The 15525-nt window shown below is 44.7% G+C and overlaps 3 protein-coding genes across 3 annotated transcripts; 1 reads left to right on the top strand and 2 right to left on the bottom strand.

Annotated features, from left to right (window-relative positions):
- The first annotated feature begins 3339 nt into the window (after nucleotides 1-3339).
- On the top strand, nucleotides 3340-6847 carry LOC129596730 (integrin beta-8-like). Its single transcript, XM_055494077.1, has 5 exons — nucleotides 3340-3500; nucleotides 5293-5330; nucleotides 5705-5775; nucleotides 5950-6043; nucleotides 6468-6847. Exons 1-5 carry the CDS (start codon nucleotides 3424-3426, stop codon nucleotides 6608-6610), a joined length of 423 nt encoding a protein of 140 aa, XP_055350052.1. The 5' UTR covers nucleotides 3340-3423; the 3' UTR covers nucleotides 6611-6847.
- A 245-nt stretch (nucleotides 6848-7092) lies between these two features.
- Nucleotides 7093-9655, bottom strand: LOC129596687 (carboxypeptidase B-like). The gene is made up of 11 exons (XM_055494021.1): nucleotides 9493-9655; nucleotides 9319-9406; nucleotides 9096-9250; nucleotides 8928-9018; nucleotides 8669-8837; nucleotides 8443-8498; nucleotides 8280-8378; nucleotides 8131-8221; nucleotides 7858-8060; nucleotides 7692-7776; nucleotides 7093-7633 (listed from the first exon to the last, which is right to left on the bottom strand). The coding sequence occupies exons 1-11, from the start codon at nucleotides 9573-9575 to the stop codon at nucleotides 7440-7442; spliced, it is 1314 nt and encodes a 437-aa protein (XP_055349996.1). The 5' UTR covers nucleotides 9576-9655; the 3' UTR covers nucleotides 7093-7439.
- Nucleotides 9656-9923: 268 nt separating this feature from the next.
- Nucleotides 9924-12901, bottom strand: LOC129596683 (BTB/POZ domain-containing protein 6-like). The gene is made up of 6 exons (XM_055494016.1): nucleotides 12625-12901; nucleotides 12415-12534; nucleotides 12172-12328; nucleotides 11770-11948; nucleotides 11282-11417; nucleotides 9924-10871 (listed from the first exon to the last, which is right to left on the bottom strand). The coding sequence occupies exons 1-6, from the start codon at nucleotides 12795-12797 to the stop codon at nucleotides 10239-10241; spliced, it is 1398 nt and encodes a 465-aa protein (XP_055349991.1). The 5' UTR covers nucleotides 12798-12901; the 3' UTR covers nucleotides 9924-10238.
- Between the last annotated feature and the right edge of the window lie 2624 nt (nucleotides 12902-15525).

Here is a 15525-nt window from a genome sequence, read left to right as displayed (position 1 = left end):
AATTTCTCGATCCCCAGAAGAGATTCAAGAGAACTGACGAAATGCTTAATACTAGCTGCAGTTCTCCGTTCTCGCACACCGTGAAAAGTGAAAACGCTGAGTCAGCTTTTCCGTCAAGTACAGGTAATCGGTAAACCGTGCGGTAGACAATTTTGCTATCGAGCAACGCAGCGCGTGGGAGGCCGCGAAAGTTGTTGCGCTAGTTCAAACATTACCAATTCCTTGACCTTAAGCTTCCGAATCATCCATTTCTTCAAATTTCAAATGAACATTATGCCAGTGCGAGTTTTGCTTTCACTTGCTTTTGCGAGGTTTTTGTTATCTTAACACTATCGAATATCCATGCGTACGAGCACGTACCTTCATGGAACGTAGTACTGGGGAATTTCGTTACTTCCGGCATTTTGTTTTCATAGCGCCGCGGGATCGTTACACTATGCACATGCTGTCGCGAGGTCATTAGCTGAAGGTTGATTTTGTATCGGTGACGATACTGATAGCGTCAGCGATGTGCTAATCCAGAATGCAATCGGCTAGAATTCAGTGTCTGCGAGTTGAGTCCAGGCCTCTCGTGATTCTTTTGAAAGGGGCCTTGTAACCATTTTAAAAGGTCATGCCTACAGTCCCCATGTTATGTACGTTGACCTTATACTGAGGACCGTATGGCCGTTTGGTGTAGCACTAGCATTTAAGAAATAGGCGACCTGCAGATTAGACGGCCAATAATCCTGATGTTTTACTTAGTGTTTCTTTTTCCTTTGCAGCGTTGGATCGCAACTTCTATGACTATCGAATTCTCCTAAAGACAGTTTAGGCATTCGCGCACAGCGAAGAAGTCAAACTATCTGTGGCATGAGCTACTGAAAACCGTCTGCGTTGTGCTCGCCGGGACCATTTCAACTTTGTTGGTCGAACTTAAGCAGAAATTGTTCTTGCTCCAGACTAGTTCTATTGTTGGAGCGGACGTGACAATAACGAATTCAGCGACAAAGAAGATTTGACCAGAACAAAGGCCTGGTTTTTCCAGCGGTCAGATCCAGCTGGTGCACTTTATTTCAATATGGCCGCATTCCAGCGTTCATGCGCCTGGGTTGTAAAATAAATGGACAAAGTGCAAGATAACGAAGCAGTAACAGAAAGCGGCAAAGATTTGTTTATCTCTAATGTGATATAAAAACATTGTAGAATGCCGTTAAACTTAGTAACAACTTTTTGTTCGGTTCAACTGAGTGTCAACTCTGGAATAGAAACTTGAAATTTTCCAAAGAATTCGCTATAAGTGTCTATTAGTGGTGAAGGCGAAAGTAGAAAAAATTAGTGGCCATACAATGGGTATGCTGCAATCTGAGTGTAGAACTGTAATACAAACAGATGTGCAAATGCACTGATACAAAGTTAGAGTTGTCCTGCACTGCGACTTCTTTTGATAGGCGCGCCTGCTGAGCCAGTCCATGATGTCACGTTATCATTGTTCCCCTAAGAGAAAAAACTAGTTTCCAGTATGGACTGCCGTCACTTTTGCGAATCAGCGCATACCTCTTTTAATGGCCGGGATGCCATGTATTACTGTTGACCTAAAAGGCTACAAGCCCTCTTTTCCTGGCAGCATTATTCCCATGCAACCTATACTTTCAAATCGACGGTACAAAATATTGGTGATTATCCATAAACAACTAATGCGTTTAGTCGAGCGCGTAACAGCAATAAGTTCCTTCCGTTCGAATTTTTTACTGCAAACATTGCTCTGAATACTGCAAGTATACTTACTCGTACAACAGATATGGTCACACTTCTGTTATAACTTCCGTGTTAGGTATATGTATTTTTAACTATTTTAGAGGTTTTCCTGGTCAGTTTCTTTGTGAGGTAATAATGTACAAGTGGGCCTGAAATGAAGTGGGCCGAGAATGCTAGAATGCAAGCATGCCGGGATACGAGGCTCCATACTGCGGGCCTGCTTGTATGCTGGGCTGCGGTATGCGGCGCTGTGGAAATGCCGAGCTGCGTATATGCTGGGCTGCATACTGCGGGCCTGCTTGTATGCTGGACTGCGGTGTGCGGCGCTGCGGGAATGCCGGGCTGCGTATATGCAGGGCTGCGGTCTGCGGCGTTGCAGAACTTGCGGTTGCGGGACTGCGGTTTGCGGTTCCGGCGCGTTGATGGCGAAAATGAACGGATACTTTTATCTGTCGCGGGAATTACGGTAGCTACAGAAGCCGAGAGATCAGCAATCTGTTTCTTTAATTGAGCGAGTTCGTCTGCCACCGATTTCTTTTTGGATACTCCGGCGTTAGTAGGCGCGCTACGGGTGTTAGCTCCCGGTCTGCTGGAACTGACACGGCTGGTTCCTCGAGGTCGTCCGCGTCCACGTGCACGATTCGAACTGCTACGTATCGGCTCCGGTCCCATGATTGGCGGTGACAGAGTACGAAATGCGCGAAAAAAGGTGGTCAAAAGTGAGCTGATTATCGAAAGAAGTCCGATTTGTAGTTTAATTTGTAGAACAATTCAGTTTAAGCAACAAAAATGACAAATGCAGCCGCAGCTGAAGGAAACTTTGAAAACCAATCGCTTGTATAATGAGACAATTCCACCAATTCCACCAATTCCCCCCCACACCATAGACATTAACAAGTATCCATGCAACACTGTCCCACTAGTGCACTGATGCCCTTTGTGATATTCGTACTCTTTTTTTTCAAGTTCATTCATATTTTATCACTTTCAAGAATACTACTGTTAGTTATATTTTTACATCGGTAATTCAGAAATCCTCGAAACTGCTAACTTCGGGAATGTCACCAGCTCAGTGTTTACAAAAGCTGCTCAAAATAAGTACTGTACTGCCCTCGTGGTAGCACGTTTTCAGATTAATCACAACAGTAAGCAGTCGTGTAACTACCATTTCCGGTAATGATAAAGTGCAATAAAAGCCACAATACACATTCTGTATGTCAGTAGATCATAATCAAGTTGATATGCCTCGCGCCTGCTAAGTTATTGCAACCAAGCTACCGGTTATTTCATTTCTTGCTACACTAGTTGATTGGATGGTATGAAAGCCAACGGAACCGCGATAGCATCCATTTTTTCAGTTTTGTTGGTGCGATCGAGATTGGCCTGACCACTGAGGTTGGGAAATAAATATTTGTATGAGTAGGTGTACCCAAATTAATCAGAAGAAATAATCTTTTCAGCAGCCCTCCATTAGACTGTAGACACGGTGCACTGGCGCGTCCCTAGATGCACTACATCTTTGACCTTTGTACGTCGGGCTGGGTGGAAGCGTGACAATTGACAGTGAATTACACACACATATATATACGAGTATATGCATAGCATGCATCAATTTGTCCGTCTTTCTTTATGACTGTGAATTTCTAAAATATTTATCACTGTTCCGTTGGATTTCCGTCATTCACCATGTTGCCCATAATTTCCCTGACCGTTCTCTTAATTTCTTACGCCTGCGCCAATCCCACAAGCGACGCTTGCATTGAGTAAGTAAAACTCAACGTACAAGCTTTTTTATTTTCGCAAACGTTTTTGCGATATTTATTGTTCGACTATAACAGCACTATAAGAGCGTGAAATGCAATATATCTGTATATGTATATTTGCCGACCAGTTTAAGCAGTCAGCACTACGTTCGATAAGTATCTTTAATTTTCTTAGTTATTACGAACGCTTGCTTCTTTAAGCTCTCAATGTCTCGCCCTGGATTAAGTCGGCAATATTAAGCAGTCCATAGGTCACACAGCACAGCACATTATCGGGAAAAGCTTTTAATATGTATCATATTAATCTCGCATTAATCAGTACGAACTCACTACTACGAAGTACGTGTTCGGTAAAAGGTACCCTTAACACTCGCACAATTTCACGTTCGATTTACATCGGCTTTTCCTGTGCGCCGGCCAGGCAGCGCCAATCACGATCTCGCAATACGCCCATTTCCGGCTGTCTTACAAGACATCAAGCCACTTGCGCCAAATTTTAAATTCAAATTCGAATTTCTGTTTTGAAATATCTCAGCCATTTGAATTTTCGTGCTGGACTTGGCTTATCAATTACGATTCTAACTTTTATTACTTTCCAAAAAAAATTTAAAATGCCTGAGTCGACCCGTTTTGATTTCAACGCATTCTGATCATTAAAACCTTCGGTAAACTACAATTCCAGTGATGCAACACGTTCAATGCAATGACTGAAGCGATTTAGCAGCCCCAGCAGTTTTCGAAGTGTGTTCAGGGTCCTTCTTTTGACAGCAGCTATGATGTCATGCTATCTGGAGTCGACTCCCAGATCTGCAAGAAAGGTTTCGAGGCCTGCTGATAAATGACGACAGTCCAGGTTAATGTGGTGAAAATTTAGGTAACAACAAGGTTTCGACACAGGGTTAATCCTCGAACCCAGCAGAAGCATAGATTAGAAAATAGAAAGGGGTCGATTTCAACGGTATGGCAGTCGACAATACGATGGCTTTTCAAAAAAGTGAGATAAAAATCTGGAGCCAACTAAGAGAGCACAATTGTAACGAAGGATACCACTGTGCTGTTAGGGCGAAATAACCGTGATAAACGCGAAAATAGTCAACCAGTTATTATCACACATGAGCCAGATCACAATAGTCACATTATGTAGTGGTTCCGAGGTCGACCTCGCGAGCAGTTGAAAATTTCCAAACGTGAAATGACGGAAATCTTAAAACTGCCAGAGGAAATGTATGCGAAACAGCGAAGCCTAATAAAAAAATTGAGCAACGTAGAAAACCGAAACGATGAAATGCTGTTGCAACAAGCGATTTAGCGCATTCAGTGACAAAACCTGTTCGGAGAGACGAATGCTGCTCGGAACAAGTGTTTTTTTACAGTCACCCCCTTGCGAGACTTTCCTTCTAGTTTTCGAAGAAAATTTATCGCAACGCTTTCATAAGAACCAATTTGTGTCGGATAACAAAAACTAACATCGTACGTCGACAGAATACGAAAACAAAATTCTGTTCTTCCGTAAATGCAAGAAACAGGAGTTCAGTGCGATTCTACACGGTTCCCCTTTTTGTCTTCAAACGTCACAACGCCAACGTTTTTAAGGAATTCTTTTACGCTGTTTTGTAGCCAATAAAATTCCCTTGGAATACATGGGTAGTTAAAGAAGGTAGGATAAAAATTGAAGTTTCTGTGAATTTTTTAAGCATTTATTGCGCCTGCGCGGCAGTAGAAATTGTGCGAGTGTTAAGGAAACGCCGTGTACACCGTACACGCTGAAAACATTATTTTTCTATGATTACAGACCAAATCCGCCCGTGCGATACTTCAGCTTCAATCTCCGTACGTATACACCACAGGGATACCCAACGCTATAGCTGATGTCAGTCATACAAGCAAAATGATCTTGTGATAATATCGAGCCGTACTGCAGCGATGGAGCAATATTACAAATTATTGCATTTATAAATCGTACTTTATAAATACGATTTCGTAAGCTTCTTGCCTTGAATAGTATGATTTACTCAAACTGAATTTCCGGTTTCTCTGATTTGCTTTTATATAGTACGTTGCTATAATTACCGTGCTACTATGTAACTCAGAATTATCCCAGTTGACCATACGGCTAAAAGTGTGTGGTTTCTGTGTGTCTGTGCTTGTAAATAATCATGTGTCTGTGTTTTTAAATTAATGTCTGTGTTTTTAAATTATTTCAGGTCAAGACCAACCATGCAGCGGTCGAGGCACATGCGTTAATGGAAAGTGCACATCATGCGAAACCTGGCAGGCAAGTTCGTAAACAGATCAAAGAAAACTGGGTCATTTTCATAATTCCGTTTTTAAATCTTTATTCGCTATGGGCTACGTATACGACATACCATAAGAGATTTGTTGTATAATGCTTACATCTCAGCCTACATATTTTTACTCGTAACTAGTACTGGTCTTCCTGGGTCTACAGGGAAATCGCGATGGGGAACACGTGAACGTCGTATATTCTGGCCAGTACTGCGAATGCGACAACATCAGCTGTCCCAGGTTTAACAGAGTTATGTGTAAGTGTTGCGTATTATAAACAAAATAACTATAGCGTCTTATCAACTATAATAATTAACATTTTGATTATTCTCTGTTTGCGTGCTTTTCTACATAACCATATATATAGTTTCTGGGACGCTCGCTTATGCAGAGTTTAAAATTCTAAGAGAGAAAATTCATAAAAATGTGATTGTAAGTTTATTCATGGCGATGACCTTTGTGGTATGTATATAACAATATACTAATACTCGTACATAACTATACTATATATGTTCAACAGTTTAACACAATGTTAGCATACCTCTGTATGCACCACTATCGAAATATTATAATTATTTATATGAACAGGTTGTAAAGTTTAATTTCGGTTAAAATACTCTGTAAATATTAAACTAATTGTTTGGTTAGTGCATTAATTTTCCTCATTTCGCCGGTGTTTAGGTGCCGGACACGGACGCTGCGAATGTGGTCGATGTGTTTGTGAAAGCGGGTACAGCTCTTACGACTGCTCCCTAAACGATGCAGTAGCGGAAGATGTCGTTAACATGCTGAGAAACTTTAACAAGGACAAAACAAGCAGTTAGCTGAGTGTTGCAAAATTGTTTGATTAAAGAGCGCACTTCTCATTCTTTGTGCTGACTCGCTGGTCACAAAACTGTTTAACTTGACTATTATTATTATTATTATTGTAGTATGACAACGTTTGCGCCTCTCGTATACGATGTTATGTTGTCTGGGTTATTAGATAGTCAAACGAATTAAAATGTAATTGTTCGAGTCATTGCGTCGTTGCCTTTCTGTGAGATAAAATTTCTCAGAAACTTAACGCAGTGATTTGTTTAATACAATACAAAATCGCTGGAATTAGGGCCATTTATCGATACAGGTACCGGGTGTACGAGTATTTTGTATCCTCGCGCAATGCGGTTGATTATACAAGTACACCGACCACCACTGGCAACACATTGATTTTGTAGCGTGCTGCTATCTTTCTAAAATTTAATATTAATGACTCACTTGACAATTAGATAATAAGGCCACAGTGATTTTTTAAAAAATGGGGTACTACAAATACTGTACATGTGTTGCCGGAAACGAATGTCAGTACGCCAGTGCACATCCCACGCCAGTGATGCGCAATGGCGGCGCGGCGCTCTTCGCTCCTCTCTAATTTCATGACTAAGTACAACTCAAACACGACACACGAGCTTGTCATACAAGTTGCGCCAAGGGTGCAGTTTTTCGCCTAAGCAATCATCCAGAATGCAGCATTCTTCTTTGGCTGCATAAGTGCAGCAACGTTTTACCAAGCGAATAACGGTTAGTGCGCATTGCGCAATAACTAAATTTGCTGTACTTAACACCAGTTTACTGAAGTTCGCACAGAAAGTAGCTCGTGTCAGCACATTTACATTATCTGCCAAACTCGTCAATAAGCCGGTGAGCCACCACTTTCAGCGCTTCCATCGTCTCTCGTCCGCTGGGAATAATTTGTTCGGCCGGCAGAATAAACTCGAACTCGCCGGTATCACGTAGTTCTATGGTGTAGACGTATTTGGTGGTTGTGCGACCTTTAGCAAAATCCCGCGATGTTCCTGAAGATGTGTCTATCCGAACAACGGATGATTAGGTACACTTCTTACCAAAACTTTTAAACCATATTACAGAGAATCTCGGCGGTGGTCCCTACACGGTAAACTGTTCCGTAAACGGCACGCAGGGCCTCCGTGGCATTCACGGCTAAAGCATACTACAAGCAGCAGCAAGGTTAGTTAATTTGTTGCGCTACTTAGAACGTTCGCAAGTGTTGACCTAGTAGTTACTGTAGTACCATGTCGGCAAAATCAGCCGGAAGCTCGTAGGTGTATCCGTAAGGCGTCATCCATAACTGCGAATGGGAGTGAAAAGTCAGGAAAGCCCGCAATTCCCGCCGAAGATCCAAAATCTTCTCGAAGATAAGCAGATTTTCCGGCTCGGAATAAGGTGACGCGCCGCCGTAAGTGAGGCTGCAGGGATCCACCGCTGGCAGCACTTCTACTCAATGCCGTAACAGATGACATCGTGGTCTATTTAATAATCACTGAACCAGTGCCGACGTTCTTACTTTGCCACATAAAGTCGTAATTTCGGTTGGGATCCACTCCCATGCATTCACTAAAGGGATCAATCCGCCTGGTTTTTCGCCACAAACGGTCCTATAAATACGAAACCGGTTAGAAATCTTGAAGCCCGCGAATACTCTGATCGCTTTACGGTTGTGTGGGTGTATTCGTATCCGTCGGGATTGATCATGGGCAGAAAATACCAGTTTAGATTTTCGTACATCCACCGGTTGCTGCTATTTGTCACCACCTACAGCGAAATTGACGCCATACTCGTCAGCGCTGTTTATAAGCAGTCAATATTTACTTCAGACCTGGTTAAGCATAAAGGTCACCGTTGCGCTGGAGATCCATTCGCGCGCGTGGATGCCTGTGGGCGGAGATTAGTTTTAGGCAAGACATTCCATAGTTACTCGGATGCTGTAGCCTTAGAAACGCTTTTGCTACCAAGCAAACCATACGCCGAAAACGCTTTTAATGCAAAAAAATGTCCAGGGAGAATCGATAACAAAATAAAGCATAAATTATTATTGTTAGTACCTCCATCCACCCAGATGGATGGTTTAGTGGGATCACTGAATGTTCCATTAGCGTCGAGATGACCGATCTTTAGCAGCCACACATTTCGTCCTTCGTACGTTTGGCCTAAGAGTACGCGGCGCACGATGTCAGGATGCGTTGTCTCCAAGTACAAATAGAAGCTCGTAATCTGCAGCGGAAGCAGGTATGCCATGCATACCGTCAGTTGGAACAGAGACGGAATTTAGACAATTTAAAATGCGAGTTTACGGTATCATACCGTTGTGTATCGATGGTAAGTGTCCCAGTTCATCAATGGGGCTTTATCCGTGTCCAGCCGGCTGCTTGGCGCTTCTTGATCCTTCATTACACTAGACATTGCCAAGTGCAATCAACTGACTTTACCTAATTTTCTTACGATAAAATTTGGTGTGACACGTTCACTTACCGGGAAAAATCTTCCCAGACCAGTTCTATATCGAGATTGTGCTGGCGACAGAAAGTTTGGAAGGCAGCTATTTCGTCGGGGGCTACAGTGACCTTATGCCTCTGGTTGAGGAAGAACGTCTCATCCCAGAACTGTATGCCTGCTTGGGGCGCACCCTGGTAAAGTGCCGCAGTTGATGCATCAGCAAGAAGAAAACTTGCAAAATTATTGTTTTGCCGGTAACCTGATGGGAGTGTCGGAGACCATGGAGGAATCGTTGCAGGGCGTCGACATGCTGCGGCGAAGTAGGAATTACTTGGAAAACTGCGTAGCTATAGGCATGCAGTGCGAGAAAAAGCACGAACAGTCAGCAACATGAACAACCGAATACATACGCGATAATTCCACACATGCTCACCTTGCATAGCTTCCAGCGTCCACGTTTGTTGCCAGTCGAAGCGAAAGCAGCGCGATGCTAAGGCAGACAACTCTTAGCGACATGGTGGCTACCGCAGTGTGTTGGGAGTCCGGGACCCGGTAGCTAGTTAATTAAAATTTAAAAGGAACTTACCTAGAAATGATATTTGATTATATTTCGTCTGGCATGCGTTTCGGCGTTGTAGATTGAACAGCATCTTATCAATAAGGTGTACGATAAGGTGTACGATAAAGACATGCTCTGTTATCTATGGTATAAATACAGTTAATTAAATGTACGTTATTGCTTCGTAACCAGATGCTTTCTTAATCCTATGCGTTGGTGGGACCGCGGGAGAACGGATTGTACAACTTAATTTTTGCACCAATCTGGGAAACCGTAAAATCAATCTTACACTTCGTTTCTGTCGCAGTTCTAGGAACAAACGGTACACACTTAAATAAATAAAGTAACTATGCGCGGATGGTGAAGCCGGGCGACTGTCCACGTAGATTCGATCCGCGCACAAAGTCAAAACTGTACAAAATCCTCTGTCCAGAATCAATAAATGAATCAGTGAATGATCATTCCAAAAAATTCTACACATGTTTTGACGTAACGCCGAACTGTACAACCAGCTAGTGTGCAACACCATTCAAATTCTCGAGCGTTTACGAAGTACGCCCTCTTCATTTTCGTCACTCTGATCGCTACTGTCATGGCCTTCGTCGTTTCTCCATCCGCTTCTAGTCCTCCATCTCCTCGTCTTCTTCGTCCATCTCTTCCTCCTCCTCGTCCTCCTCGTCCTCTTCCTCGTCCACATCTTCGTCTTCGTCGCCATCATCATCGTGATCGCTACTGTCACGGGTTTCGCTGGCCTCCCCCTCGTCGCAGTCATGAACTTTTTTCCATTCCTGCGCATCATCACACTTAACCAGAAGATTCCCAAAAGACACTATCTCCTTCGGGCCGCGCGCTTTCACCCAGTGGCCGGAAAGGCTCCGCTCGTGATAAACAGCGCTGGCGTACTGGGCGCCACTACAGTCCCACACAACGTTGCGACCTTTGGTCAGGAAATCAGCAGCCCGTATGAGCTTTCCCGGTTCCACTAACAGAATGTTTCCTACGTCGGAAAGCTTACACATGATCACAATGAGTTTCGAAGAATGGACACCGAGCACTTTCGCCGGTACCCAGAACGGGTAGCTATCCACGAATACCTCTTCTCGAGGCTGGAATTCCTTATGACGGAGCGACGTAACGACACGGAAAGGTTGAGGCTTGCGTGGCTCAGTGGAAAACGGCAAATTCACGGACTTCTGCGTGGCCAGTTTGTACGTGTAGAGATCTAGCTGTTCCCGTTCAGACAATAAGCCGCTCTGAGAACAATACGGCAAATTTATACTGCAGTAAACTTCCCGAAAACTATTTTCGCTTTTGCCACCGTCGCATAAAACGACTTCGTGCTCATACCATACAAAGCGGACTATATGCATACATAATTCCTGCAGTGTAAGTGAGATACAACTCATAAGTGGCGCGAAAGCCGTTCAGGTAAGACCAATAATTATTACACAAGAAATCTGATCATACACATTACAACATATTTACATACTACCTAAAACATTTAAAGAGTTCTACTGTTCAAAATTTTTCATCATTTTAAATAGATCCCGCCTGCGGAAGCTTATTACCATCTGAACGGGCTACTGCTGAATAAGCATTCCCCTTGAATAAGTTACATTCCCCCTAACGAATCTCTATGCTGTATTTTACACGCTAATATCACCTTGGCAGGGCCGTCAGCCAGTTGGGTAGGGATGAGCAGGGGAAATCGGATAAGGAACAACGCCTCTCCCGGTGCTGCACGCCGATTGGCTGCCGAAGCTTCCTGATTGGCCCGCTTGCAGGCTTCCACGCACCAGCTGCAGCGATAAGCAATAGCAATGGTGAGAAAAATGCACGAGCCACAATCACGCCTGCTATTTTAATGTTTAAATTAATCATTTTACGTAGTATTACGCGAATGCACTTTTTGTTATGTTGTTAACTGCATCATTGCATCCGCTTTGATCATGCCTGGTAGGACCGAAACCTAAACCCGGCTATTCAGTGATTTCGTCAAACCCGTTTACCATAATCGTTACCGGTAAACAAAAAATTTAAGTACTCTGACATCCTTAATCACTGACTGCACTCTGGTCAGTTAGACAAGTGCCATCGTATACTTCAGTTAACTTCACAGCAGAAACACTAATTATGATGGAAGCTACACACCTTTCCACGGCTTTGTACACCGTGTGCTCGTCTACGCGCAGCGTGCCACTCTCCAACAGTTTCTGCAACGTGTCGCGGCTGATAGAAGCAAATTCTTTTGACGTGAACACGACGTCGGAGCAAGCCTCGGCGACATGGAAGCACAACTGCACTATATCATCAGGATGCCACTTTGCACCCTGCAGAGAAAACAACGCTCAAAGTTGTTGGCGCGGTTGTGGCGTACTTACAGCTGCTCAAATGTGCAGCGAACAGACAGAAACCGTGGCCACGATCTCTGATTTTGTAATAATACATAGATAGCGTAAACACAGCAAAATTGTGCTTTCAATTCTTTCTCAAGTCCTGTCAATCTAAAGCGCATTGAAAATTTTACGGCCATTGGGAAAACTATGTACGCACCCCTTCCAAAAGTGTCAGGCAGTTTTCCGCTCGGATATGCTTCAAAAGAAACTGATTGCACTGTTCCAGCAGTAACGGAAGATCATATTTATCCGCACAGTACAACACGGGCCACACATTCTCCACCGTGAGATCAGCCTTGTCAGTGTACAGGTAACTGCAACGGACAGTGCTGAGCCAAGAAACAGCGCACGAAATTCAGGGAAAACTTTGGAATACATAGCATCTGGCACGTTTGCTTACGTCAGCAGGATCTCGAAGGCTTCAGGGAGTACTTCGGGGATATCGATGGTCTCTCTCCGCTCTGGCATACTGCCGTGGAACATTGTGTAGAACACGTCGCTGCTCAGGCTCAAGATGCACCTGCAAAGTCAGAATTCGTCGGGGAACCACTGAAGCACTGACAGCTGGAGATTGATCAATATTAGGCTCAATAGGCTGCAGTGCGCGTACTTGAGTGCAGGGAACGTGCGGGTTTCACCATGATCGCGTCCGACTACGAACTTGATATCACTCAGTTCGCCAGTGTTCAGAGAGCCTTGCAGGCGATTGGCTATCCCTGCCACTGCGCCTCGCCGCGGCTGTGCATCGTCTGCCAGTGCGATCGGCGCAGATTTTCCCGACATGGTTAAACACGGAGCGAATTCCAGCCAAATACAGAATATTCTTTAACTTGTAAGGCACTAGCAGGTAGTTATTTGTCAGGAATCAGTTACTTGAAGTCTTGAACCGAAGAGTTAACAGTCTACCATAACACCTAGAACAAAACACGAAATTTGATTTGATAAATTACTTACTACTTTTAATTCGGCAATGGCCAGTTCACATAAAAATAAGCTTGCGCTGGTAGAAACTAATTAAAATGATTGAAAATTTAAACAGTAAAAATAGACTGCTGACCCTCCTTGGGGGCAAACATCCACTCACGCACCCCAATGTTAGGGGGCCAGTTTTCAGGGGCAAACATCTTATCCGATTCGTGAGCAAATGAACCAACACGCGCAAAGAGATTCTTGCGGCCCTTTTTAGCAGAATAGATAGACACAAATCTAACAAAGATCCCGTTTGATTCAATGACGCGTTTGAGATCTTTGCTGTAATCATCTAGTGACGAATGGTTGGTCTGCTCCAGAGGGGGGATGCCATGCAGACAGAAGTCCTTTTTCTCTTTCTTTTTCCCTTTCTCTTTTCTCTTTGTCTGTCTTGAGGGAACGTTTCGTCTGCAGTGCTGACATTACGATGTCTTCGCTGGAGGCCGAACCGACACTGCGCGCACCGCGAACCAGTTTCTTCTTCGCTACTGTCGACCATGAGTTCCGCGTGTTTGACGAATTCGGAGAAGGACTATCAAAACACGGAGGGACCACAGGAATCTCTGGGGTTGACAACTGGGTTTGTTGACTTCCAAGTGGGGGGAAACTTTCGTCAAAGCTTTCGAAAACAGGATCCTTGACAGGCGTCATCGTGGTCGATCGAAACCCATTGGGCTGAAGCGCTAATCGACCAACTTCGACGGTGTCCGAGGAGGATGCTGCTTGGATATCTTTGATGGCTTTGACTTCGTTACTGAGGTTTCGCACAATGGAAGCAAGCTCATCATACTTCTTCCGACTTTCCGCTAGCTGGGCTTCCACTGAGCTGAGCTGAGATTTGAGTCGCTGATTTTCCAGAGTCGCTTCTGCAACCAAGCTCGGGGCATGTTCCTGGATAAGCTGAGTTATCATCGGGGGAACGTAGTCTTGGATGAGATCTTTTGCTGGGTTCAAGGCCGCATTCGGATTTTCCCAAACATTAATCAGATCATTAAATATGGCTGGCATAAGCTTTCGTAGCAAAGGTATCAGCTTGGCGAAGGACCACTGGTTTGCTGGTGTGCCATCAGGGAAAACGTCGAAGAACGACTCAATATCAAATGGCTGTGGCTGGTAGTCCTGCGTTTTCCCAGTGGCTGCATCAGCCATGGTAGTCACAATAAAAAATAACGTGTAGGATCAAATAGGCTTTGTAAAGATGAAAGATCGAGGAAAGTAAAGATGAGATAATGCTTGGAAAAAACCACTTGCTTGGAATGTTACTTACCAATTACTTACTTAATAGCCTAATCGATCAGCTCTGCGGTATGCGAAGATTTTCGCAAAACCGCCACCCGGCACGCGGCTTGCTCCCCACTACCGCGTACAGGCTGCAGAGCACGTATGCAGCGCAGCAGCGTTCACCAAAATACGAGTACTTACACCAAAGTCCAAAATATACGTATTAAACTTTCAAAGCATTTTGTGTCTAGTTGGCGCGAAACCTGCAAACTGAAACAATAAGTTTTCTATATTTCCATTTTGTTCCACAATACCATAATCGTAGCTGCAATTAACCAGTGCCGCCAAAGCATTATTACTGGGGAGTGCGCGAGAATTCGCAAAATGTGCAGCATTCGCAAAATTCTGAAACGCGAAAATTACAATACACCGCAATTTTTGCGTGGGCATCCGCAGCTGCAAACGCCAGAACATCGGATTGACAACTAAAAACAAAAATCATGACTCATAGACTGCAACTTTCAAACAAAACAAATTCAATATTTATGGCCCTTCGATGGGCAGACAGGTGCAGTCCTGCACGTGACCACTGCTATCCGCAATGGCCACTGCAGCGTTTAGCTCCACATTCTTCCACGCACCGCTTTCGGCAACGTGCTCCTCCATACTGCGCACCGCCTTGGTATCGCTGTCGTTCCCGCCGACGACAAACCCGCCCCGCCCGCAGTCAGATGCCGTGCGCTGCGCGAGCCTTTTTCAACCCGGCACCTACAAGCTCCCATGTTTTCGTCTGCGGATTAAATCGCTCACAGGAGCGCAGCGAAGAATCGCACCAACCGCCTGTAACGCAGAGGTCGTTCTCGTACGCGATGGCCGCGCAATTCCGTCGCGGCCTCACCAGACTGGGACACTCCCCCAGTACCCGATGGCCGTGTTGAAGGCTTCCGCACAGCTAGAGGCGGCAGATGAATTCCACCCGCCGATATAGTAGATGACCTCACCCACCACCGCCGTGGCGAAATACTTCCGGGGCGTTCGCAGTGGTGGGAGGGTGTGACTTCTTGGTGCAGATGTCCGCTCGCATGTAGGTGTTTGTGTTGAAGCCATACAGGTTGTCGCCCTCCACCACCGGTTTATATTCGCCGGTAAAACTGATGGCGTCTGCCCATGGGAGGCCGCGCCATGTCTCACGGACAATGTCCACTGCCACAGTATGGTCTCTGCCACCGCCTTTCTTTCGGAATCGCCTTGAAAAGTATTTCCGTTTCGGCCACGTACAACGGTGCAGCACTTCAGTACTTTATTGTCCTCCAGCTCGGTA

Source organism: Paramacrobiotus metropolitanus, unplaced genomic scaffold, assembly GCF_019649055.1.
Source record: "Paramacrobiotus metropolitanus isolate TYO unplaced genomic scaffold, Prichtersi_v1.0 Parri_scaffold0000094, whole genome shotgun sequence".
Lineage (NCBI taxonomy): Eukaryota > Metazoa > Tardigrada > Eutardigrada > Parachela > Macrobiotidae > Paramacrobiotus > Paramacrobiotus metropolitanus.
Note: the sequence above shows the minus strand (reverse complement) of the source record. Positions and strands in the feature narration are given on the sequence as shown.